This window comes from Spea bombifrons, chromosome 12, assembly GCF_027358695.1.
Source record: "Spea bombifrons isolate aSpeBom1 chromosome 12, aSpeBom1.2.pri, whole genome shotgun sequence".
In the NCBI taxonomy this organism is placed as follows: Eukaryota; Metazoa; Chordata; class Amphibia; order Anura; family Pelobatidae; genus Spea; species Spea bombifrons.
Genome location: NC_071098.1, coordinates 6,145,461 through 6,170,994, shown reverse-complemented (window position 1 = coordinate 6,170,994; position 25,534 = coordinate 6,145,461). Strand labels below are relative to the sequence as shown.

Below are 25,534 nucleotides of genomic sequence, written 5' to 3'. Positions count from 1 at the left end.
AGTGAACGCTCCACAAACGATCAATATGAGATTCAATTCGTTGCCCATCACATCAAATAGACGTTTCTCTCAAGCAGACTCTGAATGACTGCTTTAAGAGTCTAAAGGCATTTATCGCAGCCAAATGCATGTAGAAAGTCGTTTGGCATTTAAAATGTTTAAAGAGATCCCCACCGCCAACAACCACTCCATGGAATCAATGCTAAACTGTGTTGAGGTCTTTAAGGACTGTCCTTGTATCGCATGGTCAAAAACTTGTCTCCTATAAAAAAAAATGAAATACCTTTGCTTTTTTCTTGAGAAAATAGTCGGTTATTTCTTCCCTTTTTCCCTGCAATAATGGAGCGTATTCTCCCTTTAAGAGGTCATGCATAACGAATCAGCCCTGTGCAATCTGACTTATCACTTAGCAACCCAACCTGCGTGGCTCAAATCCGTGTAGCTCAAAAACTACAAGATCAACTTTTACCTTCTATCCCCAGATTATGTATTCTAGTATTCTGATTGTATTCAGTTCATGTAACTAACAAACTCGCTTGCAAACATATTTACACACACACTCACGCTTATGCAAACATACACCTAATGCTAACATACTCACACTAACACATATAATTATACTAACACCCATTGATAAACTAAATTCCTGGCTGGGCTGTGGCCCTTGAGACCTGGAGCTTGAAACCTAAACGTTCTAAAGGTTCATTTGGACCTAGCGCACACTCACTCACACTTATCCTGTAGTAACTCAATTTCACCACTTGGGGGCAATCAAGTTGCACAATTTAAGAAGCGTTAGTAAGCAATTACTGAAAGCAACAATTACATGCAAGAGCCTGGAGCTCGTGTCTCTTGAGTCCTGAAACCCTTGTTTTGGTTGCTGGGTGTAAGGAAGCAGGGATATTGTAGCATGTTGTAAATCTGGATGACGTGGATTCAACTCAAACAGCTTTCAAAACCTTTTCTAAAAGGAAAAACAAATAAAATCTCTATAAAATAAAAGTACTTGAGTAACTTATTCCTGAATAACTCTGCATCACAAAGAGAAAAGAGAGATTTGTATGTATTAGGACAAAGATCTGTCATAAAGGTGGGCCAGAAAAGGTTAAAGAAAAAAAACAATTATTCTCATTATTGCATTACATTTGGCACATACATGTTAAACGGTTCTGCAATTCGGTATTCACGAAGCAAAACATTTCCATTGAGACCAGCGTATAATCTCCCATCATTGAGCCACAACCTCTCTAAATGGCAGCTGGAGGCTCGTCGCGGCCACCTTGACATCTTTTGTTGTGCTTGACGGAACATATGGAAGCCGTTGTGTCTAACACTTTTCCGATGGATCCTTGTTAATTACAACAACAGTGACAAGTTAATCAGGATCTGATCTATTTTTATTAAAGCCCCCCTGTGTATTTAAAGGGATTAGCATTCTGATTCATACAAATACGCTGAGATGCGCTGGCTCTCCCGCCAGCATCTTGTGTGCAATATAGCTACTGGTACCCAGTATAAAATAAAATGGCAACCAGACTCGCACCGAGATGGCTCGTGGCCCCATGAAGCATAATTTATGTGTACTGTCCTGAAGTTTTCCCCGATAATTTATCAATTGATCAAAAAATAACTTGGGAGGAATAAAAAGAAAATATAGCCAATAGGAAGTTCAGATGGCTGCGCCCATGCAATGAACATAAAACTGGCTTCTAAGATGTATATATTCTGATTTTAATTTGTGCTGTTGCTTATTTTATGGATGGCAATGCAAAATATAGCATGGCTGGGATTTAAATAGACGCCGGCACTTTAAGGCCAGTGTCTGATAAATGACATACATGCGGAATAAATATTGAATAAATGTGACAATTAATCCATACACCTCTGTTAGTGCTATTGACATATTCGTAGAATAGAATGTAAGTGTAATTAAAATATATTATGTTTTTTTCTATCCCAAATTTAAGAAATAAATGTAGAATGTTATATATATGCAAATCAGATTTGTAAACTAGCCATTTCGTCATTACAATGATCCGGTCCGGGTTAATCTGCTTTCTAACACCAACGGGTGACCTTTTTGTACTAATTGCCATTGTTCTGTATCTTGTAAACAGATCAGCGATCATTCAAAACATATTGTGACCCTCCGTGTTGGTCCTAAATGTGCGTTAATCTCCGCAGCGTCAGTACACATTCTTTCAGAGAACTCCATGCTATTGTTTCCATCAATGGACAGATGTCCCTCAGAAAGATGGGCGCGTGCTATGAATAATTTAAACAGTGAATGATACAGAGGATATTATATATTTTATTTTTATTAGTATTATTATTTTTTATTGTTTTATATAGCATCATCATATAACTATTTATGCGTGCAAAATATATAGTTGGCAGCGGTGGGAATTTCATCCAAATTTCACCAAACATTAAAGCAAATTTAAAGTACATTCATTCGCATGTTTTATTTCTTCCTTTATTTTACAATTAAAGCATTTACCTCGATTTATCTTTGCAGCTCCTCTTGAATACCCCCTCCGCATCTCAGTATTGCCCAACTTTGGGCAGCTTGTTCCAGCAAATCACTACGCAGGAAAGTGTCAAAGGCACATGCGTGTGGGGATCATGCTTCTACCGTATCATCATCCGGGAGTGATTTCTCAATGCTTTCCATCACAATCTGGGTATACGCAGGTTCTGTAAGTAGTTACTTTTAAGTTATATATTTGTGTTAATGTTGTATATTGTTTATGTTTGTTCCTTATTGTGAAAAACAATGTTAATTGCTCTGTAAATATACATCAGAGAGAAGATACTAAAGAGGGTATATGCTAATAAAAAAATCCTCTTGATATAAAATAATCTTTAATTTATTATGTATGTTATGTTTCTTTATACATTTACACACATGTGTTTGTACACAGGTATGTGTTTTTTAATGCTTTCGTAGGTTGTTTTGAATAAAACCAGGCAGAAGAATATCTGTGGGAATTTTACTTTTTGTCTGCATACGGAAAGATGAATCAATTTCTATATTATTATTACGGTATTTTTTTATTAAGCACCAACACATTACACAGGGCTGTACAATTTAAATGGTGTGGTCAACACAGACATAACGAATATACATAAACAGATACAGACACAACAGGTGTTGCGAACCCTGCGTTGATAGCATTGGCCGCAGCTCGTTACACAGCAGGGTTTTGTTGATCGTTTTTATAGTATTTAATGAAGCATGAAGTACTTTGCGCATTGTATGTGTCCCATACCTGTTAGCCATTGCTTTAGAAGGTGATTTTATAAATAGATCTTTACTGTAAGTGTAGGTGGTTCCTTTCCAGCGTCACAGATACTAACGCTGCTGATCTGATTCATGTAGGGCAGTCAGAAAGTACTATTACATAACTTAGCTGCATTCCCCACCATAAATATTATGGGAATTCAAGGGCTGAGGTTACTGACAGTTACATAGGGACTATAAAGGGAAGTTTTAATAGCTTTTATCGTATATAGTTCTTGTTTTGTTTGCTTTATCAGCGATGTTAATGTATTCACCCTAGATGCTTAAGGGGAAGGTTTAAAGTGATGACACAGAATAAATTAAGTCGTTACTGTGAGTCACCCTGACCCTCTGTATCCATACTTCATAAACAAAAAAGAAAAAAGCACTCTTCTAAGGCACACATTTTTACCACTGATTGGCTACTCTTTGATCAAGAAGCTGTTTCCCCGCAATCTGAAAAAAACGGTTAAAAAAAAAAAACCCTTTCCTTTGCCTTTGTCACCAACCTGAATCAGCAGCTGCCGGTACAGCCTGCCGCCTCCAGCCTCCAGCCTCCAGCCTCCAGCCTCCAGCCTCCAGCCTCCAGCCTCCAGCCTCCAGCCTCCAGCACCTCCATCAACCTCTGCACACCCTCTGGTGGTAAAACCAAAAACCGCAGGCACCTATACTTATAAGCTATGGTCTAGCCACACTCAAGATGGCTGCCGGATTCCACCGAACAGGAAGTGACATCAGACTTTTCAAATTTTGGCGCCAAAAGCTCCAATTGGTGCCTAGTCACTTCCTCATCCTTTATAAACCCTCAGTGGACATCAGACCTTGCTCTCTGATGGTTGTACCTAGCGCTTGTCTTCAGTGGCTGACCATGTTCCTGTTATTCTATTCTCTGGATTCCTGATCCCGGTTTGATTGTTATGACCTCTGGTACCCAATATTAAATTTAATAATATTTTTAATATTAAATTTAATATTAAAAATAATATTAAATTTACTAATATTTTTAATATTAAATTTAATATTAAATATATTATTAAATTTAATAATAAATTTAATATTAAATTTAGTAATAAATTTAATATTAAATTTAGTATTAAATTTAATATTAAATTTAGTAATAAATTTAATATTAAATTTAGTATTAAATTTAATAATATTTTTAATATTAAATTTAATATTAAATTTAATAATATTTTTAATATTAAATTTAATATTAAATTTAATAATATTTTTAATATTAAATATATTATTAAATTTAATATTAAATTTAATAATATATTTAATATTAAATTTAATATTAAATTTAATAATATTTTTAATATTAAATTTAATATTAAATTTAATATTAAATTTAATATTAAAAATAATATTAAATTTAATATTAAATTTAATAATATATTTAATATTAAATTTAATATTAAATTTAATAATATTTTTAATATTAAATTTAATATTAAATTTAATATTAAATATATTATTAAATTTAATATTAAATTTAATATTAAAAATATTATTAAATTTAATACTAAATTTAATATTAAATTTAATATTAAATTTAATAATATATTTAATATTAAATTTAATATAAAAAATATTAGTAAATTTAATATTATTTTTAATATTAAATTTAATATTAAAAATATTATTAAATTTAATATTAAATTTAATATTAAATTTAATATTAAAAATATTATTAAATTTAATATTAAATATATTATTAAATTTAATATTAAATTTAATAATATATTTAATATTAAATTTAATATTAAATTTAATATTAAAAATAATATTAAATTTAATATTAAATTTAATAATATTTTTAATATTAAATTTAATATTAAATTTAATATTAAATTTAATATTAAATTTAATAATATTTTTAATATTAAATTTAATATTAAATTTAATATTAAATTTAGTATTAAATATATTATTAAATTTAATATTAAATTTAATATTAAATTTAATAATATATTTAATATTAAATTTAATAATATTTTTAATATTAAATTTAATATTAAAAATAATATTAAATTTAATATTAAATTTAATATTTTTAATATTAAATTTAATATTAAATTTAATAATAAATTTAATATTAAAAATAATATTAAATTTAATATTAAATTTAATATTATTTTTAATATTAAATTTAATATTAAAAATATTATTAAATTTAATATTAAATTTAATAATATATTTATTAAATTTAATATTAAAAATATTATTAAATATAATATTAAATTTAATAATATATTTAATATTAAAAATATTATTAAATTTAATAATATATTTAATATTATTTTTAATATTAAAAATAATATTAAATTTAATATTAAATTTAATATTATTTTTAATATTAAATTTAATATTAAATATATTATTAAATTTAATATTAAATTTAATATTAAATTTAATATTAAATTTAATAATATATTTAATATTAAATTTAATAATATTTTTAATATTAAATTTAATATTAAAAATAATATTAAATTTAATATTAAATTTAATATTATTTTTAATATTAAATTTAATATTAAATTTAATAATAAATTTAATATTAAAAATAATATTAAATTTAATATTAAATTTAATATTATTTTTAATATTAAATTTAATATTAAAAATATTATTAAATTTAATATTAAATTTAATAATATATTTATTAAATTTAATATTAAAAATATTATTAAATATAATATTAAATTTAATAATATATTTAATATTAAAAATATTATTAAATTTAATAATATATTTAATATTATTTTTAATATTAAAAATAATATTAAATTTAATATTAAATTTAATATTATTTTTAATATTAAATTTAATATTAAATATATTATGAAATTTAATATTAAATTTAATATTAAATTTAATATTAAATTTAATAATATATTTAATAATATTTTTAATATTAAATTTAATATTAAATTTAATATTAAATATATTATTAAATTTAATATTAAATTTAATAATATTTTTAATATTAAATATATTATTAAATTTAATAATATTTTTAATATTAAATTTAATATTAAATTTAATATTAAATTTAATATTAAAAATATTATTAAATTTAATATTAAATTTAATAATATATTTAATATTAAATTTAATATTAAATTTAATATATTTAATATTAAATTTAATAATATATTTAATAATATTTTTAATATTAAATTTAATAATATATTTAATATTAAATTTAATATTAAATTTAATAATATTTTTAATATTAAATATAATATTAAATTTAATAATATTTTTAATATTAAATATATTATTAAATTTAATAATATATTTAATAATATATTTAATATTAAATTTAATATTAAATTTAATAATATTTTTAATATTAAATTTAATATTAAATTTAATAATATATTTAATATTAAATTTAATATTAAATTTAATAATATATTTAATATTAAATTTAATATTATATTTTTAATATTAAATTTAATATTAAATTTAATATTATATTTTTAATATTAAATTTAATATTAAATATATTAAATTTAATATTAAATTTAATAATATTTTTAATATTAAATATATTATTAAATTTAATATTAAATTTAATAATATATTTAATATTAAATTTAATATTAAATTTAATAATATTTTTAATATTAAATTTAATATTAAATTTAATATTAAAAATAATATTAAATTTAATATTAAATATATTATTAAATTTAATATTAAATTTAATATTAAATTTAATAATATATTTAATATTAAATTTAATATTAAAAATAATATTAAATTTAATATTAAATTTAATATTAAAAATATTATTAAATTTAATATTAAATTTAATAATATATTTAATATTAAATTTAATAATATATTTAATATTAAATTTAATAATATATTTAATAATATTTTTAATATTAAATTTAATATTAAATATATTATTAAATTTAATATTAAATTTAATAATATTTTTAATATTAAATATATTATTAAATTTAATATTAAATTTAATAATATATTTAATATTAAATTTAATATTAAATTTAATAATATTTTTAATATTAAATTTAATATTAAATTTAATATTAAAAATATTATTAAATTTAATATTAAATATATTATTAAAAATAATATTAAATTTAATATTAAATTTAATAATATATTTAATATTAAATTTAATATTAAAAATATTATTAAATTTAATATTAAATTTAATATTAAATATATTATTAAATTTAATATTAAATTTAATATTAAATTTAATAATATATTTAATATTAAATTTAATATTAAATTTAATATTAAAAATAATATTAAAAATAATATTAAATTTAATATTAAATTTAATAATATTTTTAATATTAAATTTAATATGAAAGAGGGATAACATGATCTGACTGTGCCCAGGATGCTCAGTCTGGTGACACACAATGACATCCGAATGCCCCATGCAAATTGCCAGCCACTTGTCTCCTGTATGAAGGGGAAGGTTGACAAGGGGGTAAGGAAGATTTACCCCCTGGTCTTCTCTGACTTTGGTCCACTGGCTGAAGCTTCTCTTACAATTTCACATATAACCACCAGGGTATCTAGCATACAAGGATTTACCCAAGAATGGATCCATTGTGTGCTCCTTCTATGTGCTTTTTTATGAGGGCCCTTTTGGTGAGTGTGCGAATGGAAGGCCTGAATAGAGCCCACCGACCATGTCTGCCAAATGTTGTTTGAACTATTATTTTAAACTAGTATTAACACTTGGAAGGTAAGATAAAATTATCTGTCTTATGGCCTGTAAGAATTTAAATATGATTTCAATAACCCAGTATAGCCCAAACTGTAATTTCTCGCAAGCTGTGCTTTATAGGGGTTGCATTCCCCTGTGGCTATATGTAACTGTTAAAAAAATACCCTCTAACTACATGTTGTGAGTCATTAAGCATGAAGAACAGACCTTCATAGATCCCAAAATCAAGAATATAATGTATTAGGCAAGAACCATTACATGATCATATTCTTCCATTAAGTACAAAATAAAATTTGAGATTATTATTAAGCAGCCTGGGGCTCAAATGGTTAAACCAACTCAAATTGTTCTTGATTGTGTTTACGGGTTTTATTACTTCTAGACCACCCAATAAAAATAAAACAATATTCTTGATTATACTGTTAAAATGTATGCAACATATTCCAGAACAGAGTACAATGGATGTTTTATACTAAAATGGTTAATTAGAAGGTTGTCTCTCTTATTCTAAGTAATCCAACAATTATTTTACAGGTGATCATGTGTTAATATTAACCAACTCATTTCTATATATAATACATGAAATCGGTATGAGATGGTAGAAGGAAAATTAAAATGCAAGAAATAACACAATATTAAGAAAATCAGCAGATGTTGGACAAATGTTGAGTTTTTCTACTCACCACAGTGTCCATGCTGGGTCTAGGGGGTTAATGGGAAGGTCTTCTCACTACTTAGTCTTCACCCAGAACTGAAGCTAAGACAGGGTGTGCTATCATTTGAAAGAGGAGGACTGAGGGTAATTATCTAGATCACGCCAAGGAGCCAAGGAGGTAACAAAAAAGACGATTGTTTTTAATATATAAAAGAAACATTAACAAATGCATAACCTTATGATTATCTGCACATAAAACCCATTACAAAAATACCCAGCAATAAGAAATAAAAGCAGAGGACTTGACAGGGATTGCTTTGAAGGTTTTGGAAGAAAATTATTAAATATTGAGATGTGTTACATGTTTAAGAATCGATAATAAACTGAAATGAAACAGTTTCTGCACCAAAATATGGATAGCTGAAAGCATCATCAGAACTCTGTACTCGGAGCGATATATTGAAATATTGAAGAATGTATTGGTGATATGGGCTGTGTGTTTAAATAGGTGGTTTGTTAGTATAGTTTTATTACTTTAATGATATATAAATAAATGGAAATATTTGGAAATATAATATTCTTTTAAAAAAAATCGTTTCAAAGACTCTTCTAGGAAAGTTACAGGCTGTAGAAGACAAAGGGGCATTTTTTGCACTCAATCTGACCCAAAATAGGCTTAGGTTTTTAAATGATGTTACTGTCAGCAATTAATTTAAGAAGGAATTAGGTGTCCATGGGCAGGGAGGGGGGGGGCTGGTAACGTAATCCCTATGGGGCTGGGGGGTGAGTCATGACGCGTGCAGATAACAGGGGACAATGATCCATGCCCTCCAGCAATCTAGATGCCCCGGGGGCAAAACAGAGCTGGGGGGGAATAACTGCCATTGTGCCAAGATAATAAGAACAGCTTCATCCCCAACCGTTTATAATCTGTTGGTTAAAGATGACACTGACCAAGCTGTTTAATCATATTATTCTCATTATGTCCCTGGCATCATTCTGCCATGGTCCAAACAGGGCAAACTGCTGCAGCTGCCCTCCAAGGCTTACATTGCCCATCTCTCCATTATTAAAAATGTTATGAAGAGTATTGCTGGGGGATAAATAGATGTTCAAGAAAGAGAAAGACAAATAGAAGAGAAAGACAAATAGAAGAGAAAGAGAGAGAAAGAGAAAGACAAATAGAAGAGAAAGACAAAGACAAATAGAAGAGAAAGACAAAGACAAATAGGAGAGAAAGAGTAAGACAAATAGGAGAGAGAGAGAGAGAGAGAGAGAGAGAGAGAGGTAACAAAGAAAGCTGCAGCATTCGGTAGAGTTCTACAGTGACCCAGGAATGTATGGAGTAAAATGTTTTGGCACTTAAAGAATGAAGAGGGGTTCATGTTGAGCAATTTGTGTGAGATGATGTGACAAAGGGGACAGTATAAATGCTTAATGAGATGGGTGGTCATAATCTAAAACTGGAGGGTTAGAGGCTTAGCTTTAACTGTAAGGACATTTTACTTTCCCAGAGGGTGGCCTCCCAGCAGAAGTGGTAGAAGCTAATACAGCGAGGGAGTTCAAACAAGAATGCGATAGTCTTATGAATCTAAGAGAAACTAAGGACTGATTAAGGTCTGGGTCTTTACAGCAGGAAAGTGTGCAGACATGATGGGCTGAATGTGTCCATGTTTCTATGTTAATAGAAGGGGTGTATTTTTAAAGTAATAAGGAAGACAGCTGGAGGTATGAATGCTCAGAAAATACACACAGATGCCCCTAAGGGGTAAATCCCAAAGCTGAGCCGACTGGAAGTGCCTGTGAGTAACAATGTAGTACAGAGGATGACTACCAGAGCTCCATAAAATACCAACAATTGAGTAATTATGTGGGATGAGTGAAATCCTGAGTTATAAAGCAAATCCTTACCTCTAGTAAGTGATGATGATGATGACATGGGGTGGAATTTACTAAAGTATCATCCCAATGTTATTTCATAGAAACCGGTGAGCCAGGGATGAAGATCAGTGAGGTTTCGCTGGCGATTAGAATGAACATTTCAGCACCACCCAGATGAATGGGATAACTGGACAGCGAAGGACAATGCTGTGATTTGCCCCATCTGTCCGATTTACCCCGACGCGTGCAGCTCAGAGTCTTGGACTGAGGCATCAGTAGGAGCTGTATGGCTTGGGGGGGGGCAAATGAAGTGTTAAAGTGCACCCTTTATCATATAGCTTCCTGGATACATCAATCGGTCATTCATAAAAAGTGATTGTACCCAGACTTTTACCTTAAACAATTATTCTTTTTTAACCAATTTAGTTCTGTTTGTATATGTTAAATGCAGACAAACAGGCAAACAGGTAAATATCTTGTATCTTTCAGGATTTAGAGATTGGATTTCTATAAATTGAGGGTTTATTCCCCAAATCCATGTTTTGTAATGACTGTTCCACCAGCCCCTTTGGTTACTTCTTCTACCTCCTAAACTAACGATAATCATGTGATATGATATTCAGTGCCTTCAGTACATATGTTTTGCAGCATTGTTTAGAAAAGAAAAGTGAACACAAGGGGGGAAAAATCCAGAAAATCTGGAATCCTGGAGAAGCATGTAAAAAAAGAGCAGAAAAGGGATTTTGTTGAAATTACACAAAGTAATAGGGAATTAGGAATAATTGCAGGGAGTAGGGTTGAAGTAGCAACCGATTTAGAGAGAAGCTGGAGTCCTGGGACCGATCTGGAGAGGACACGGGGGTGAGATAAGCCCCCCTGAGTGTACACTGGGGCGGGGGGGCTTGCTTCCCATTTGTTAGATCCCTGACACTGGCGCGTGCCGCTCTCGTGCCTCCAGATTCCCGATGCGAGGCAGCTGAGCAGAGGCCGAACCGTCACCTCCATTCCGCTAACCACAGAGCCCTGGCTGAAGAGTGCCGCTAATAATAATTGCACATCGTCTAATATTATAATGATTGTATGAAGCTGCTTACGCCTATAGTCCAGTAAACAGCAAACACTCTGTTTTAGAATAATTATATTTTCAGTAATGGTCACCATGATTTATTCAATAGAATTACCAAGAGGATCCTTTTTTCACATATTTATTCTTCATAGAAGCTTTAATCCCCCTTAATGGGGCATATATACCAACACGCAGGGTATATTATATTTTATGGGGGGGGGGGGCTGCAGTGATCTCTTACCCGACAGGTATTATTAAATCATACACAGTATAATATAAAACACCTCTCTATAATATAAAACACCTCTCTTTCTGAGGCAATCTAGAACACCTTATTTCCCCACAGGTGTGGAAAATATCTATAATGAAACCTGCGATCTCCATCAAAGATGACAATAAAAATTGTAAATGATAATTTAATATCTAACGTTTATTCATAGAATTAATGCTTTACATCACAATTCAGTTGTTATGAAAAGGTACAGGCAGACTCCAGTCTCTTACATATATCCAGGTCAATGGTAGGTTGGAATATCATTGGTTAAACCTGTTAGAAAGTGAGATCTTATTTACTAAATTGTGGAGTCATCCATAGTGACTGGTTTTACTTAAGAAACTCTGAGATAAATCAGTATTATTGAGGGGTATAGATGGTTTTAAACAACACAACATCCAGAAGCTATAACTACCCCCCCATTTCTTCTCTGAGAACCAGCTAATAATCAGACTCCCACAATGTATCCCAACAAAGACCTGCTGTATAATATAATGCACAGATGGGGAGGGCACGCTAACCATGATTAACCCCTACATTTCCAGCTGGGTGATCAACATTTTTAAACTAGAAACAAAATGTTGATCTGACAATGGGGGGGGGGGTTGAGGGCTGGTGGGCTGTAGATGGGGGAAGAAGCAGTGACCCCATTATTCAGCCCTAATCTCATTTTACTGTTCCCATGGATGTTCTTGATCCACACCTTGTGATGTCTCAGGTTCCAAAAGCCTCACTCAGTAATTAATGTATTTGGAAATATTTGGTTCCTAACAATTTTAGACACAGTTCACTATTGTCTTTAATGAAAGCAAACTATTGGCATAATATTACATTTATCCTAGTTCTTTCTGCAGTTTACATGACTTTTTCACAGTACTTTGATAAAACATGCATTTCTATTACAGATGTGGGGTCTTGTCATGATCATCACAAGTCCTCAAATAAACTGTTGAGGCTCCTGGGGGCACCTAGCCCCCAGGATAAGTATGCTAGACTAAAAACATGAGACTTTCGAACACACACACACACACACACACATATATATATATATATATAGATATATATATATATATATATATATATATATATATATATATTTATACAGTGTATATATTATAAGCAGTAATTGTATCTAACAATTTGCAATCCAAAGAAAATCCAATTTCCCCCAAAGATCAAATGATACATTAACACAGATTGCGCAATGAAATTCTAAGATACAAACTATCAAATATACTGTGGTCTCTCTTCCATATACTTTATACAGTGCATCCTTTCCGGGAATATTGTGTCTGGGAAAAGTGTGAATGGAGCTCAGCCAAGAACAAAGAGTAGCTAAAGAACCTGAACTATGCCAATCTACTACTCTGAACTCTACCAATCTACTACTTCAGATGAGCCCCAGATTCTGCCTCACATTTAACAGGAAAATCTCAATTAACTTATCTACCACCAACAACCTCCATCCATAATTACTATTTATTATGATAATATTTCTTTCCATTGACCTCCACAGCACCTTCATGCACATTCTTGTAGGTGCAGTGATCAAGGGGGTCCATGTCTACACTCACCTTTACATTTGTGGAGAACCCCAACAAAGGGAGAAAATGCATACATCCAGTGGTTGTGACTAGTCTGATATAATGAGGGATATTTTTCTATTGTAATTGCTACAATGAGCTAAAATATCTGACTTTTGAACAAGGATTTACCATTCCTGTCTATCCTCACATTAATTAGTCCCATGTATTTTTTAAACATATTTTCTCCCTTTAGGATCTTCCTGGGGATCTCTCCAAGTGTAAAAGAGAGTGCAAAGGTGGTTCTCCAGGCTAAGGGTGTTTAGAAGAACCCCATATAGAAACCTTATTATGAGGTTGGGGATGGTTGGCACATAGTAGAAACGTGCCTATCACATCAGACTGATATTGCTCTAATTTGGTGTGTTAAAGAAGTTTTATTATTTCTTCTTTTGAAGATAAAATAAGCAACAATCTGAGGCTCTCTCAAGCAAGGCTTCACTACTGAGCAAGTTATTTAAATATATATATTGTGCCTGCTGGGGAGAGGACCATGGTGACCAAGATTGACCATCCTATGATTCCCTTATCATTTAGGGGGCACTATATGCATCACATAAATACCTAAAGGCTCCCTATTCTATATTCTAAAGCTGTGACAATATCCACAATTTCAACCCACTTTCTGAAATGACTTCTCATTAAAAAGGCCAGTTTTCCAGTTAAATATAAACTGGTATTGTCATCAGATACTGTCTTTAGCACACACATGACATATGTGTACATTTCATTTACATTAGTATAAGGTTGTCTGTTGCATACACCTGTTTAAAATTAATACCATAAGCAGCACCAGTCCCCAACAATAATCCTTAATAAAAACATGTTCTTCCTTAGCTCACATCCCACCCCATAGAACATCTAATGTAAAAATAATTCTCATATTTCAAGCCCAGCCTTAATTCCTATAAATATCATAATAACAGCAGAGATTAATCAGTATGGAAATGACTATATCAGCATTAGGCAGGGATCCCAAGATATAATTCTGCAAGATACATTTTGGTGATTTATGTAAAATATGGAGAGGCTACCACCAACCCTTTTATTTTGTCTTATGCAGAAAAGCTTGGAAACCTTTAACTCCTAAATGGCAAGTGGGTTGATGGGGTATCAAGCAAAGTGGATTAAATCTAGCTGGTATATGTCATATGTATCTATTTGTCTAGATTCCTTTTTATACATGTTTTGTAACATTTCTGGAATTACATGACCCCTGATAACTTTATTTTACTCACTGATGGAGTCCCATGATGGTGTTAATTACCATTTCTCCCTGTCTTCCAACATTCTTTTCTGTAGCATTTTACTAACTCAAGACATTAACACAAATCCCCCAAAATAACATTACATACATCACAAACTAAAACATAAAGAATATATTTCGAATTATAACAGAAAAGAGGTGGAAAGCAGAGAACAAGAAGCTTGTTCTGGCTGAGTAGAAGTGAGAACCTCATGGGCACTGAGAAAGGGAAGGTGAAGGTAAATTGTTGGAGATTTAAGGATTTGTAAAGCCTACCATGGCGTATTTGTTGAGTACAGGTAATGACCTGATTGTGGCTGAGGTCAGGGGACAGGAAGGTGGAGGTTGTATGTAGCATGGAGTGACAAGGTGATGGAGGGGACAGGAAGAATGGGGCAGAGAAGAGAGTATAGAAAGGTCCAGACTGACCACAAATGAGAACATTATGGGGATCAGGAATCAGGCACAGGTAAAAACAGGAAAAAAGCTGGAGGCAAAAGATGAAGATGGAGGAGTAGGAGGTGGTAGTGGAGACAAATACTTGTGACAACATATTTATGGAAAGATGATAGGAACCAGTTGATGAGAAGAGAAACCTATAGACAGGGTGTATACAGTAGATTTTATGGCAATCTGGTAGTACCTGTTCTTGAAAAAGACAGAGCCTCTCACCTGAAGATTGTGCCGCTTAAGGTGCCCCCCTCAGGTGTAATCAAGGCGCCCTCCAAGGGGCAACTAAGGTGCCCTCTCAGGTGCAATCAAGGTGGCGGTTTAGGTTTTTTCTGCATACTCAGGTGCTGGGTGTCTGCCCTGCGCTGACTCAGAGATGCTCTGTGAGCTCCGGAGGCAGTGGGAGCAGTGGAGGGAGGATCGGTGGAGGGAGGCTGTGCGGAGGGGCTGCTCCCTTTCTTAATGAGAAGCCTCTGCAGCCTCTAATTTGCAGCGCGTGCCGCTCCGGCTCGTGCCTCCCAGCCTCCCTCTGCTGCGGATTAAACATGCAAAGCAATGCGGAGTGCTGGGGCCGGGGTATATACAGTCTGCAGGGGCAGATGCAGCATGACAGGGGTACTTACTGCAAGTCAGCCTTAATTATAAAAACATGCACAGAAAAATAAAATGATGCATTATATAAAATTATCAAAAAGAGTTATTCAGGTGCAAACAGTGCAGCAGGAAGTATCTCATTTCTTTGGTTGCTATGGCGATTGCTCCACTTTTATCATTTCGCACAACAAATTGATCACAGTGAGATCCTAAATATTGAATTACTCAGTCCTAACAATGACATACAGATCGCATATTACCCCAGACTGGGGATCTGTGCTTCTGGAGAGTCTGTACAAGCATTTTAAAGGGATCTATTAAACTGTGCATCTCATGGACTTATACAGAACATGCAGCTGGGTTTAACAAATACACTGCATACAGTTTAACAAATACACTGCATACAGTTTATATAAGCTGTTGGACTTACTTTGGGACTTTGATCCATGCGAGCATCAATATCTCCTGGGTCCGGAGGGTGGTGGAGGCATCACTGTGGGGCTATTTTCTGGGATATCTGGACACCTAAAACATATAAAACAGTCAGAGAATCACGGATGAGGACATGGAATGAGGGTCTGTACCATGGGAGCCACATTTAGTTTAAGCAGAATGTACACTGTCTTTCTCATCACCCCCTCCCCCACCCTAATTATTTTACACTTCCCCCCCCACCTCATAATCATACCACATCTAAAGCTACAAAGATCTTCTTTGTCTGGTTAAGCAGATGGGGTACCCAAGCCAAAAAATGTTTTATTTAAATAACTCAAATCCAAAGAACAATTAAAATAAAGTTTGGGAGCTGATGGGGAGGGGGTGTTTGGGAGTGAGGAGGGGGGGTGAGAGGGGGAGTGTGCCAGACGCGTGCAACCGGCTTATTCTAATGCTTCAAATGGATACAATGTAACAACACATTCATATTACAGAATGTGTATCGTTTGTAACATCAGGGCCAATACAGTAATAAAATAATTTTAAGGGGCTTCAATTTACATTAAAAATGAAAAGTTAAAAATATACACAAATCTCTCTGCTTAGGCACATTCCTCTGCCCATAGAGAGAGAGAGAGATCCAATCAATGTGTTATTTGGTATATTATCTATACTATAAACTGATTATATTTTATACATCACCTAAAGTATATTATAAATATGTGGATTATTGAATCCCATATCTGTTAAATACCCTTTAAGGCTTTTAATAATGTGTGTATCAATCTGATATCAGCCTCATGCTGTTTCCAAATGCATATCAGTGATTTTATCATCATAAATAGTTTTACATTGAAATAAGTGCATAAATATAGGTAAAAGAAGTTGTAAATGGACGTGATTTGCCATATCAACCCGATCAGTTCTAAAATTTGCTGGGAAATTGGTAGAAATAAGTATTTAAACCACCTCCAATTTAGAAATTCTATCTCTGTGAAACCTTGACACAAATTCCTAGTTTGCAGAGCTTATTATTTGATACAGACCATTCTATATCTGTTTGGGGATTAATTGGTTAAAAGTAGTGCATTGGGGGATTTCAGTAAAGAGTGGGGTCTCACATTATGGTTTTACACAGCTTGGGTTTTTGCTTGCTAGGTTTAGTTATTAAATGTTCTGCATAATCCCAACCCAAGCCACCCCCTGTCATTGTCCCCATCACCTACAACAAGATACATGAGCCCAGATGCTACTTTGTTACCCAAATGGGGTGTTTAAAGGTTATTGTGAGGCTGGTTCCCAGATGGGGGACCCAAGCCAATATGTGTTCCAATATTCAAATCCCAACTGAAAATGGGAACATATAATACACAATAAGTGGTAGCTATAGAAAAAAAGACAGCAGGGGATTTAAATCTGCCTGTCCTGGAATTGTCCAATCACAAGCCAGGGATGAGACCACGCCTCTAGCTATAGACCCATCCGTGGCAGGTGCTGATAGAAGCTTGTATACAGGTTACCTACACAATATGTAAACCTACATTTGCATATATGACATGAAAACAGATCACATCTGCTCACTTTATTATTTATCCTTATTTTGCATCTTTAGCAGATTATAGAATCATGTGTGATTGGAGACTTTACTTGGGATAGCAATATATTTCTTCAAACAATAAATCCAAATTTTAATTCCTATAATTTAAGTACATTGTGGGTGTAGTCCATATGGCAAATTCTAATTTAAAACGTATATTTTCCCTTTTAAAAATATCTGTTGTCTGGATATTCCTAAAATGGCTTAACCCAAACTTTAACAGCAAAAATAGCATTCTTATCAGAATATTTTCTAGTTCCAGTTAGTGCTTTATTCTAGATTCGATTTAAAAAAATTAAAGCACCCATATTTGCTTGATATATATATATATATATATATATATATATATATAGATATATATATATATATGTATATATAGATAGATATATATAGATATATCACATATACACATTTAGATTGAGGTCTTATAAAAACAGGACCTAGATTGATGAAAAATGCTTAAAAAACAGCACAAGTTTCAAGAATAGAACTTTATTTGATTTCTTCAAACTGAGAATCAAGAAAACCACCAACAATGATAATTCTAAAATGTTCTTTATGCAGCAGCTATACAAACAAAAGGAAATAAAAAATAGAAACAATGTATATATTTGTGTTTATAGGTGTTCATGGCTCCCATTTTCTATTATACAATTTTATTTTTGACAATCTAGAGTGTGTTATTTTTTTTAGGAGTTTGTATTAAACATTTTAACAACTAAGCTGATTATTCTGTGATGTTTGGATATACCAAAGCCGCATAATTGGCATCAGTCTTGGGATGAGGTGCTTGGGACAGTAATTTTGCATACAAGTGGAAAGCAGTTACCTGTCCTGAGCAGATGGCTTCTGGAATTAATTCTAGAGGGAGGGGGGTCCCTTGAGGGGCTTGGTGAATCCCAAAATGATGCTAAAGGGGTGGAGCCTGAGCTTGGAAGCTCCATAAATAGCAGCAGCGCTCCTTGTCTCAGACACAACTACCTCTGCCTGCCTGTTGATCACAGGAGTTCCCTGAATGCTTGCTATGGCTCCAAACCTTGCAATGTCTGAATCTGTGCAGACCTACCAACCCAAGCCTGGGAAGAAGAACAGCGAAGCCAGTGAGCTTAGAAAGGTGAGGACAGACACATTATCTAAATCTCTAAAAAAAAACAAAGTCAAAACATACAAAATAAGAGATATTAACCAAAATCTTTCATCTCTTTCTTTAAGACTATGAAACCTCTGATGGAGAAGCGCAGGAGAGCTCGAATCAATGAAAGTCTCAACCAGCTGAAGACACTGATTCTGCCTCTGATTGGGAAAGATGTAAGTATATGTAATAATGTTTTATTATCGTATTATTTTCATGAAACAGTTCCTTTCTTAGAAAACAGTCAGTGGAGATTGCAATTAGATATGTGTGGTAGAGAACAGTTAACCAACCAATGCATATTATTAAAGTTATATATATATATATATATATATATATATATATATATATATATATATATATATATTAAAATGCACTGCATTATAAAACTCATACATACATGCAAAGGGCATTCTAGATAAGGACAATGGATCATCAGTATGTTAGATTATATGTTTGCATAAAAACAGGATATTTTCTGCTGAGCTGCTGCCCCCAAAAATTATATTGATAAAGGAAACACCAATATCCTTATATTCTTGATATATAATCGAAACTGAAAAATATATATATTATATAATTTGTTCTAATTTCTGTTGCATTGAGCCAGTGGTGATGGATTTCCCTTTAAGAATATATTATATATTGACAAATATGTTGAATAGCTGGTTTATAGTTGAAGTCCTATGTTAATTAACCTTCTCTTTTTCCCCTCATTTTCTAGAATTCCAGGTATTCTAAACTAGAGAAGGCTGATATACTCGAGATGACTGTGAGGTTCCTGAAAGACTTCAGTCCAGCCCAAGCACAAAGTAAGTACAATACGATATAATGGTGCTTGAAGCACGGTTACATATCTTCCTCTAGATATCCGCCTATGGTCTGCATTATATCTTGTGAGACACAATGTATCAACTGATGCCAAATGTGTATACTGAGCCAACTGGAGATCGCTGGCTTAACTAGCAGAGATACATTTATCTCAGAATGCAGTGTCCTCTTCTATAAGTCTAGATTTATTTCTTTACTCTACCATGTTTTCTTTGGGTTCTTGGGCTTTGCTGATATTTGAATGTGCGAGCTGACCATGTCCCCCTCTTTCTCCAGATTCTGCAGACAAATACAAAGAAGGATACAAAGCTTGTATTGAGAGACTCGGCGATATCCTCACTAAATCCAGTATGATGAGCAGTGAAACCAGTAACCGTCTTCTGGATCATCTCCAGCGAATTCCAGAAACCTGTTGCCAAGATTGTCACAAATCCCCCAGTCCCAAGCAGAACAGTCCCAGGATTGTGTTACACATCAGTCCCAGGAGATCTGAGACTGTATCCTCTCTTCGGAATCAGCCACCACATCAAAGACCTCGTCCCAACCCACCACAGCCCAGTACCCCCATCTGGAGACCATGGTGATGGCCACCTATGACTTCTTACCCCTACATGGACTTCTAAGCTAGAATGATTATCTTGCGCAGTGCTCATTGTCTACAAAGTATATTTTGTAAATATGTCTTTCAAGTTGTTTCCACTAGGGTGAGCACTCCAGCACTGAAACTGTTAAAGGGCAGCTCACTCCACAACCCATGCAAATTTAACTCTTTCAGTGCTGGGATGTTGACTTTGGAAACCATTGTAACTTATGCATGTCCACCTGTTGCCTGATATCAAATTGTTTATCCAAGCAATATAGGGTGGACCATTTTAGTCCTGATTGTGGATTAAAAATATTTAGGGTGTAATTATAAACCCTGTTAAACCCAAAGGGTTTATATTCAGTATGCGATTTGCATTAATTATTTTAACCTCTTGGTTGCCAGCAACAGAACAAAGACCTGACCAGTTATCCTGGTAATAAAGGGGTTAAAAGGACAGGGCCATGTGCAATATATTTTTTTTTGTAAATAAACATGTATTTACGGCACTTTCCTGATGTTAAAGATGTTAAAATAAAACATTAAAATGAATTGTCTTTTTAAATTTCATTATGAATACACGAGACAAACAAACATTTTACATGAATCCTCATACAAATTTGCAAATAAAGAAGTCATATTTGCAAAATAAAAGTATCACTACCAAACTGGTTCATTTACACACAAACAGAACAAAGAAACAATCATATATCATCAAATAAGACCAAAATTGTGCTCTTTGTCCTAATTTCCCTTTAATAAAAAAAAATCTAATGATATATGTGCTTTCTAATGATACTGGGTGATATGGAATTATTCTAGATGTGTTCTGAAATATGCTATATTCAGTAAGAAGATCCTTTGTATTCAAAGCTTAGATAATAAAGTATTAACAATACGTTAGATTTACATAACTATTCCAATAATAATAATAATTACATACAGTCTGTAAAAAAATAGAAATAAAAAACGAATGAACTCTGAATCCCATCAAAGTTGCTGACTACTGCCCAGAGGCTGTGCTTCCAAATATCTTCATTTCTTTACCAAATTTCTTGAATTACCAAGACAAGTCACCTTAAATGTAATAAAATGTTGTTTAATTGGTTATTTATCACTTAATACGAGATGAATCTCATTGTGAATTATATGATACTTTAGGACATATAAGCATCAAAATGAGTTTCAAAACATTTAAGAAAATGCACATGAATTAAGACTTAAAAAAGGCAAAATATTAACAAATGGTGGCTTTGTGAGCCCCCCAGGTGAGGATTAGTAGTCTGCTTTTGCACCCCCTGTGAAAGGGAGAGGACAAGAACTTAAGGAGACCAAGAGAGGAAGGATGCTGATAGTGTCTCGTCTTCTTCTTATTATTATTATTATTATTAATTGATTTGCATGGCTATGTCATATTATATAATGAGCAGCAGAAATGGTGCAATACTTCCTTTCCAAGTGAACTAAAAGAGCTCATAAGAGCCACAGTGGGCCACCAGACCCCCCAATCTTCATCTTCTGGGGCAGCACTTCTTAGGACCTATTCCATCCCTCCCTGGCCAAAAGACCTGTGTCCGAGCCATATTTATTGGCCCATCAGAAGACTCACCGGTCACAATACAGCGTGAGGAAGTAGCTTGTGATTCAGTGATCCTCTGCCTGTGTCTGGACTTGTTTGGAAGTTTTCCAGTGTTCCTGGATGGGAGATGTCAAGTTCATAGATTAATCAATACTCGACACAGAGAACAATGTATGCAAATCCAATGACCACATTCGGTACAAACAGTAGCATCTAATGGGAGGTTGGCACGGGTGTAATGGGGTGTGTTTCCTATCATTAATCCTTTGGTGGGTCCTTTGTCAAATACCAGCATCAGACATCAGCACGTGCCCTCCCATGAATGAATGCCTCATACCGGCAGCACTTCAGCTACTATTATTCATTCCCATCAATTATCCCAGGGAGAGATACCTGCATCTTTCAATATGTGGTTTAACTACAATAGCAGTGATCTGCCCAAGACTGGCCATCCGGCAAGTCAGGCCAATGGGTGGGCTGGTGGCCGATGGCACCGCACACCTAACTTTACTACTGCTCCAGCAGAAGATTGGGCCCTTCAGTGGGCAACTGCCGGTTGGATATACGCAACTTGGGAAACTAAGGAGGGTTTTAATTAAGCCAGGAAGGGTTCCCAACTTTCTTAGTAGGGGAAAAAAAGGAAGGCAAAGGATAACAGGCAGAATTACAGAATCATGTCCTCAACGCATTTCGCCACACTTTGGTTTGGCAGACTGCGATACCAACCCAGGTTCAACAGAAGAGGAGCCCAAGTTTGGGTTTGGTTTACGGGGAAGCAGCAAAAAAGGAATTTCTGCGTCTGGCAGGTTCCCGCTTGGATTTCTTGTGGCTCAGACATCCAAGCCTAGGATCTGGCTTTGACCCTTAAAAATAGCATCGGTGATTAGAAATGTTTACGCGTCTATCTTTCTAAATAAAGTCCTCGGATTTCATTTTAAAGACCAGTCAGGATAAACAATGGTTTTAAGTTTAAATCCCTGTAAAATTGGGGTAAACTAAGAACGGCTTCCCTATAAAAAAGCCGTAACCGTTTTCACTTTCTGCGTTGACACCGGTCCATGACACATTCGCCGGTTTGTCTGGTGAAGCCCTGCGCACAATCTCTAGACACACGCCTGAGAGGAAGGGTAATAATTACGTTAGCGGCTGATTTTTTCGATGTTCCGTGCCCTGCATATTGAAAGACGTTGGGTGAGCTGCCCGGACTTGCAATAATTCGAGTGAAGTCGGGCCCTTCCACCCAGTCTCACTGAGTAAGCAGTTTCACTCGGCGTTTCCCAGGCGAGGCTGCAGACAGCTGAGGGATTTGGAATAATTACTTTAGATGCGTGAGAAAAACATCAGGCTTGAGAGCAAAGGATCACCCCACACGTGTGTCAGAAAAGCGAGTTCAACCACCACCCTTGGAAGTTGCACGAGACACGAGTCGATAGGCATGCGCGGATGTTGGCTTAGGCGTTTGCGGCACGCCGCGATGTTATCGCTAATTTGTCCTTTAGCAACAAATAATAAGCAGGTTGTGCATCTATCCCTGATAGCTTATGGTTTTGCTTCAACAATATTACGTGAACCCAGCCGCAAGGAGAGAAGTTATTGTGATCACGCGAACACGCGTGTCCCATGGCCCTGTACGGGCACTGCTGACGTACAAAAATATTGTGCTGAGTAGACAAATTCTGTGATTCCTTACCAGTCTGCCTGTGGTAAATAATAAAATGGCTCAGTCTCAGTCACCCAGTATGACACCCTGACTAATAAAGGTCTATGGAGAAATAGACTTCATAAGGGCCAGGCTGGCGATGACAGGCGGCCGTCGGATGACAGCTGGATACGCTCAGCCGGGTATATCCAGCCGGAGGGTGCACGCTGCAGCACCTAATCTGTCGGTGAGTGTGTGGTGCTGTCGGGCAGCAGCCCACCATGCATCTGGGCCTGGACTTCAGGGGTGAATCCAGAGCCTGACCTAAGGAGGGACACTCGCACTAACACACACCCAGACACACACACATCCAGTCACACATGCTGACATGCACACAGACACTCAACACTAGCACTCACACTAACACAACTAGACATTCAACAATAACACACATCCAGACACTCACACTTTCATATCCAGACACACTTGCACACACGGACACTCAACACTAACACACACACACTAACACTGACACAAACATACCCAGACACACACACACAAAAAAGGACAACAGCACACCAACATACTCACACACACAGAAATATGCACAGACACATGTTCACACATACACACTACATAACCAGGCACACACACTAAAATACCCACACACACTAACCTACCCCCCACACAAACATACCTAGACATACACACATAGGCATGCACTGACATGCTCACACAGTAACATAATCAGACACACAAACACACCCAGACACACACTAATACACCCACTTCTCATGTGGGGTCACATAGTGTGACTTTATCTGACCCAGTTCAACCTCGCCTCCTCTTGGAAATTAGGGAGATAAAGCGGGTTGTCAGACTTACCTTTTTATTCGTACTCCTGTGCCTATTCCTCACCCAAGCAGCCACCAACACCCTGGTTCATTTCCTTCTCATTTCCCGCCTTGACTATTGCAACACTCTTACGGTTGGCATTCCTCTGTCTCGACTCTCTGTTGCAAACGATCCAAAATGCTGCTGCTAGGCTTATTTTTCTTACACAACACTGTATTGTTTTTTATAGCGCCATCATATTCCGTAGCGCTGTACAACGGGTAGACAGGACATAACAAGTAGCATGTAAGATAACAATTTGACTCACAGAGACAACAGGTGAGGAGTGGCCCTATTGGTCTCCCCCCAGTCCACCAATGACTTCATTAGCATTACCATAAAGCAACAGCTCAGTGTGGTGTACGGGCTGAGAAAGTCACCCTAAATATCACATGACTGTCAACAATGGCGGCCGCCAGGTCTGGAAAAAAAGATAACATGAGATAAAACCAGGTTTTCTTCTGTGCCAAACGACATAACTGTACACAGCGCTGGATTTAATACTTTTAGAATTTGTGCCAGAGTTGATTGGGGTAAGACCTATTTACATAAACTCCCTTCTGGCATCACTTAAAAAAAAAAGCCACGCAGCCCGCCGTGGGACACCCGTGCCTTCTCTGTGACTCTTGATCTCAAAAACGCATTCATTTAACCCATTGAGTGCAGCAGGGTAAAAAACACACGCAAAAACTTGATAACATTCTAGCCCTAGGTGAGTTTACAAAAGCACTTGTGTATGAAACACATGCCGTAGAGCCCTAAGGAGAAATTACAAAAACACTTCGGCTCTTCTCTTAATGCGAACCTAATCATGGGAAAATATGAATCAGATATTACGCACGCTTAACATAATCTCCAGCCTGGAACGAGAAGCCAGCATTTCCAATTGCTTGTTGGTTTTTTTTTTATTAGAGTGTCAGATGAAGTATGGGGAGCCTTAGGCTTTTTTTTCTGCCAGTTTTCTGGCAGTTTTCTGAGATAGAGAATCATATCTATAGGTTTAAACTTGTTGGGTGCGCATACTATATGCGGCAGCGATTGCTAGCAGCGCGCAGACAGCGTGTGAGAAAATATTTACAGGTA

The 25,534-nt window shown here is 34.1% G+C and overlaps 1 protein-coding gene across 1 annotated transcript; it reads left to right on the top strand.

The window, feature by feature from the left end:
• Positions 1 to 18,773: 18,773 nt before the first annotated feature.
• Positions 18,774 to 20,867, top strand: HES2 (hes family bHLH transcription factor 2). The gene is made up of 4 exons (XM_053452134.1): positions 18,774 to 18,907; positions 19,006 to 19,101; positions 19,650 to 19,737; positions 20,033 to 20,867. Exons 1-4 carry the CDS (start codon positions 18,809 to 18,811, stop codon positions 20,338 to 20,340), a joined length of 591 nt encoding a protein of 196 aa, XP_053308109.1. The 5' UTR covers positions 18,774 to 18,808; the 3' UTR covers positions 20,341 to 20,867.
• Positions 20,868 to 25,534: the final 4,667 nt, after the last annotated feature.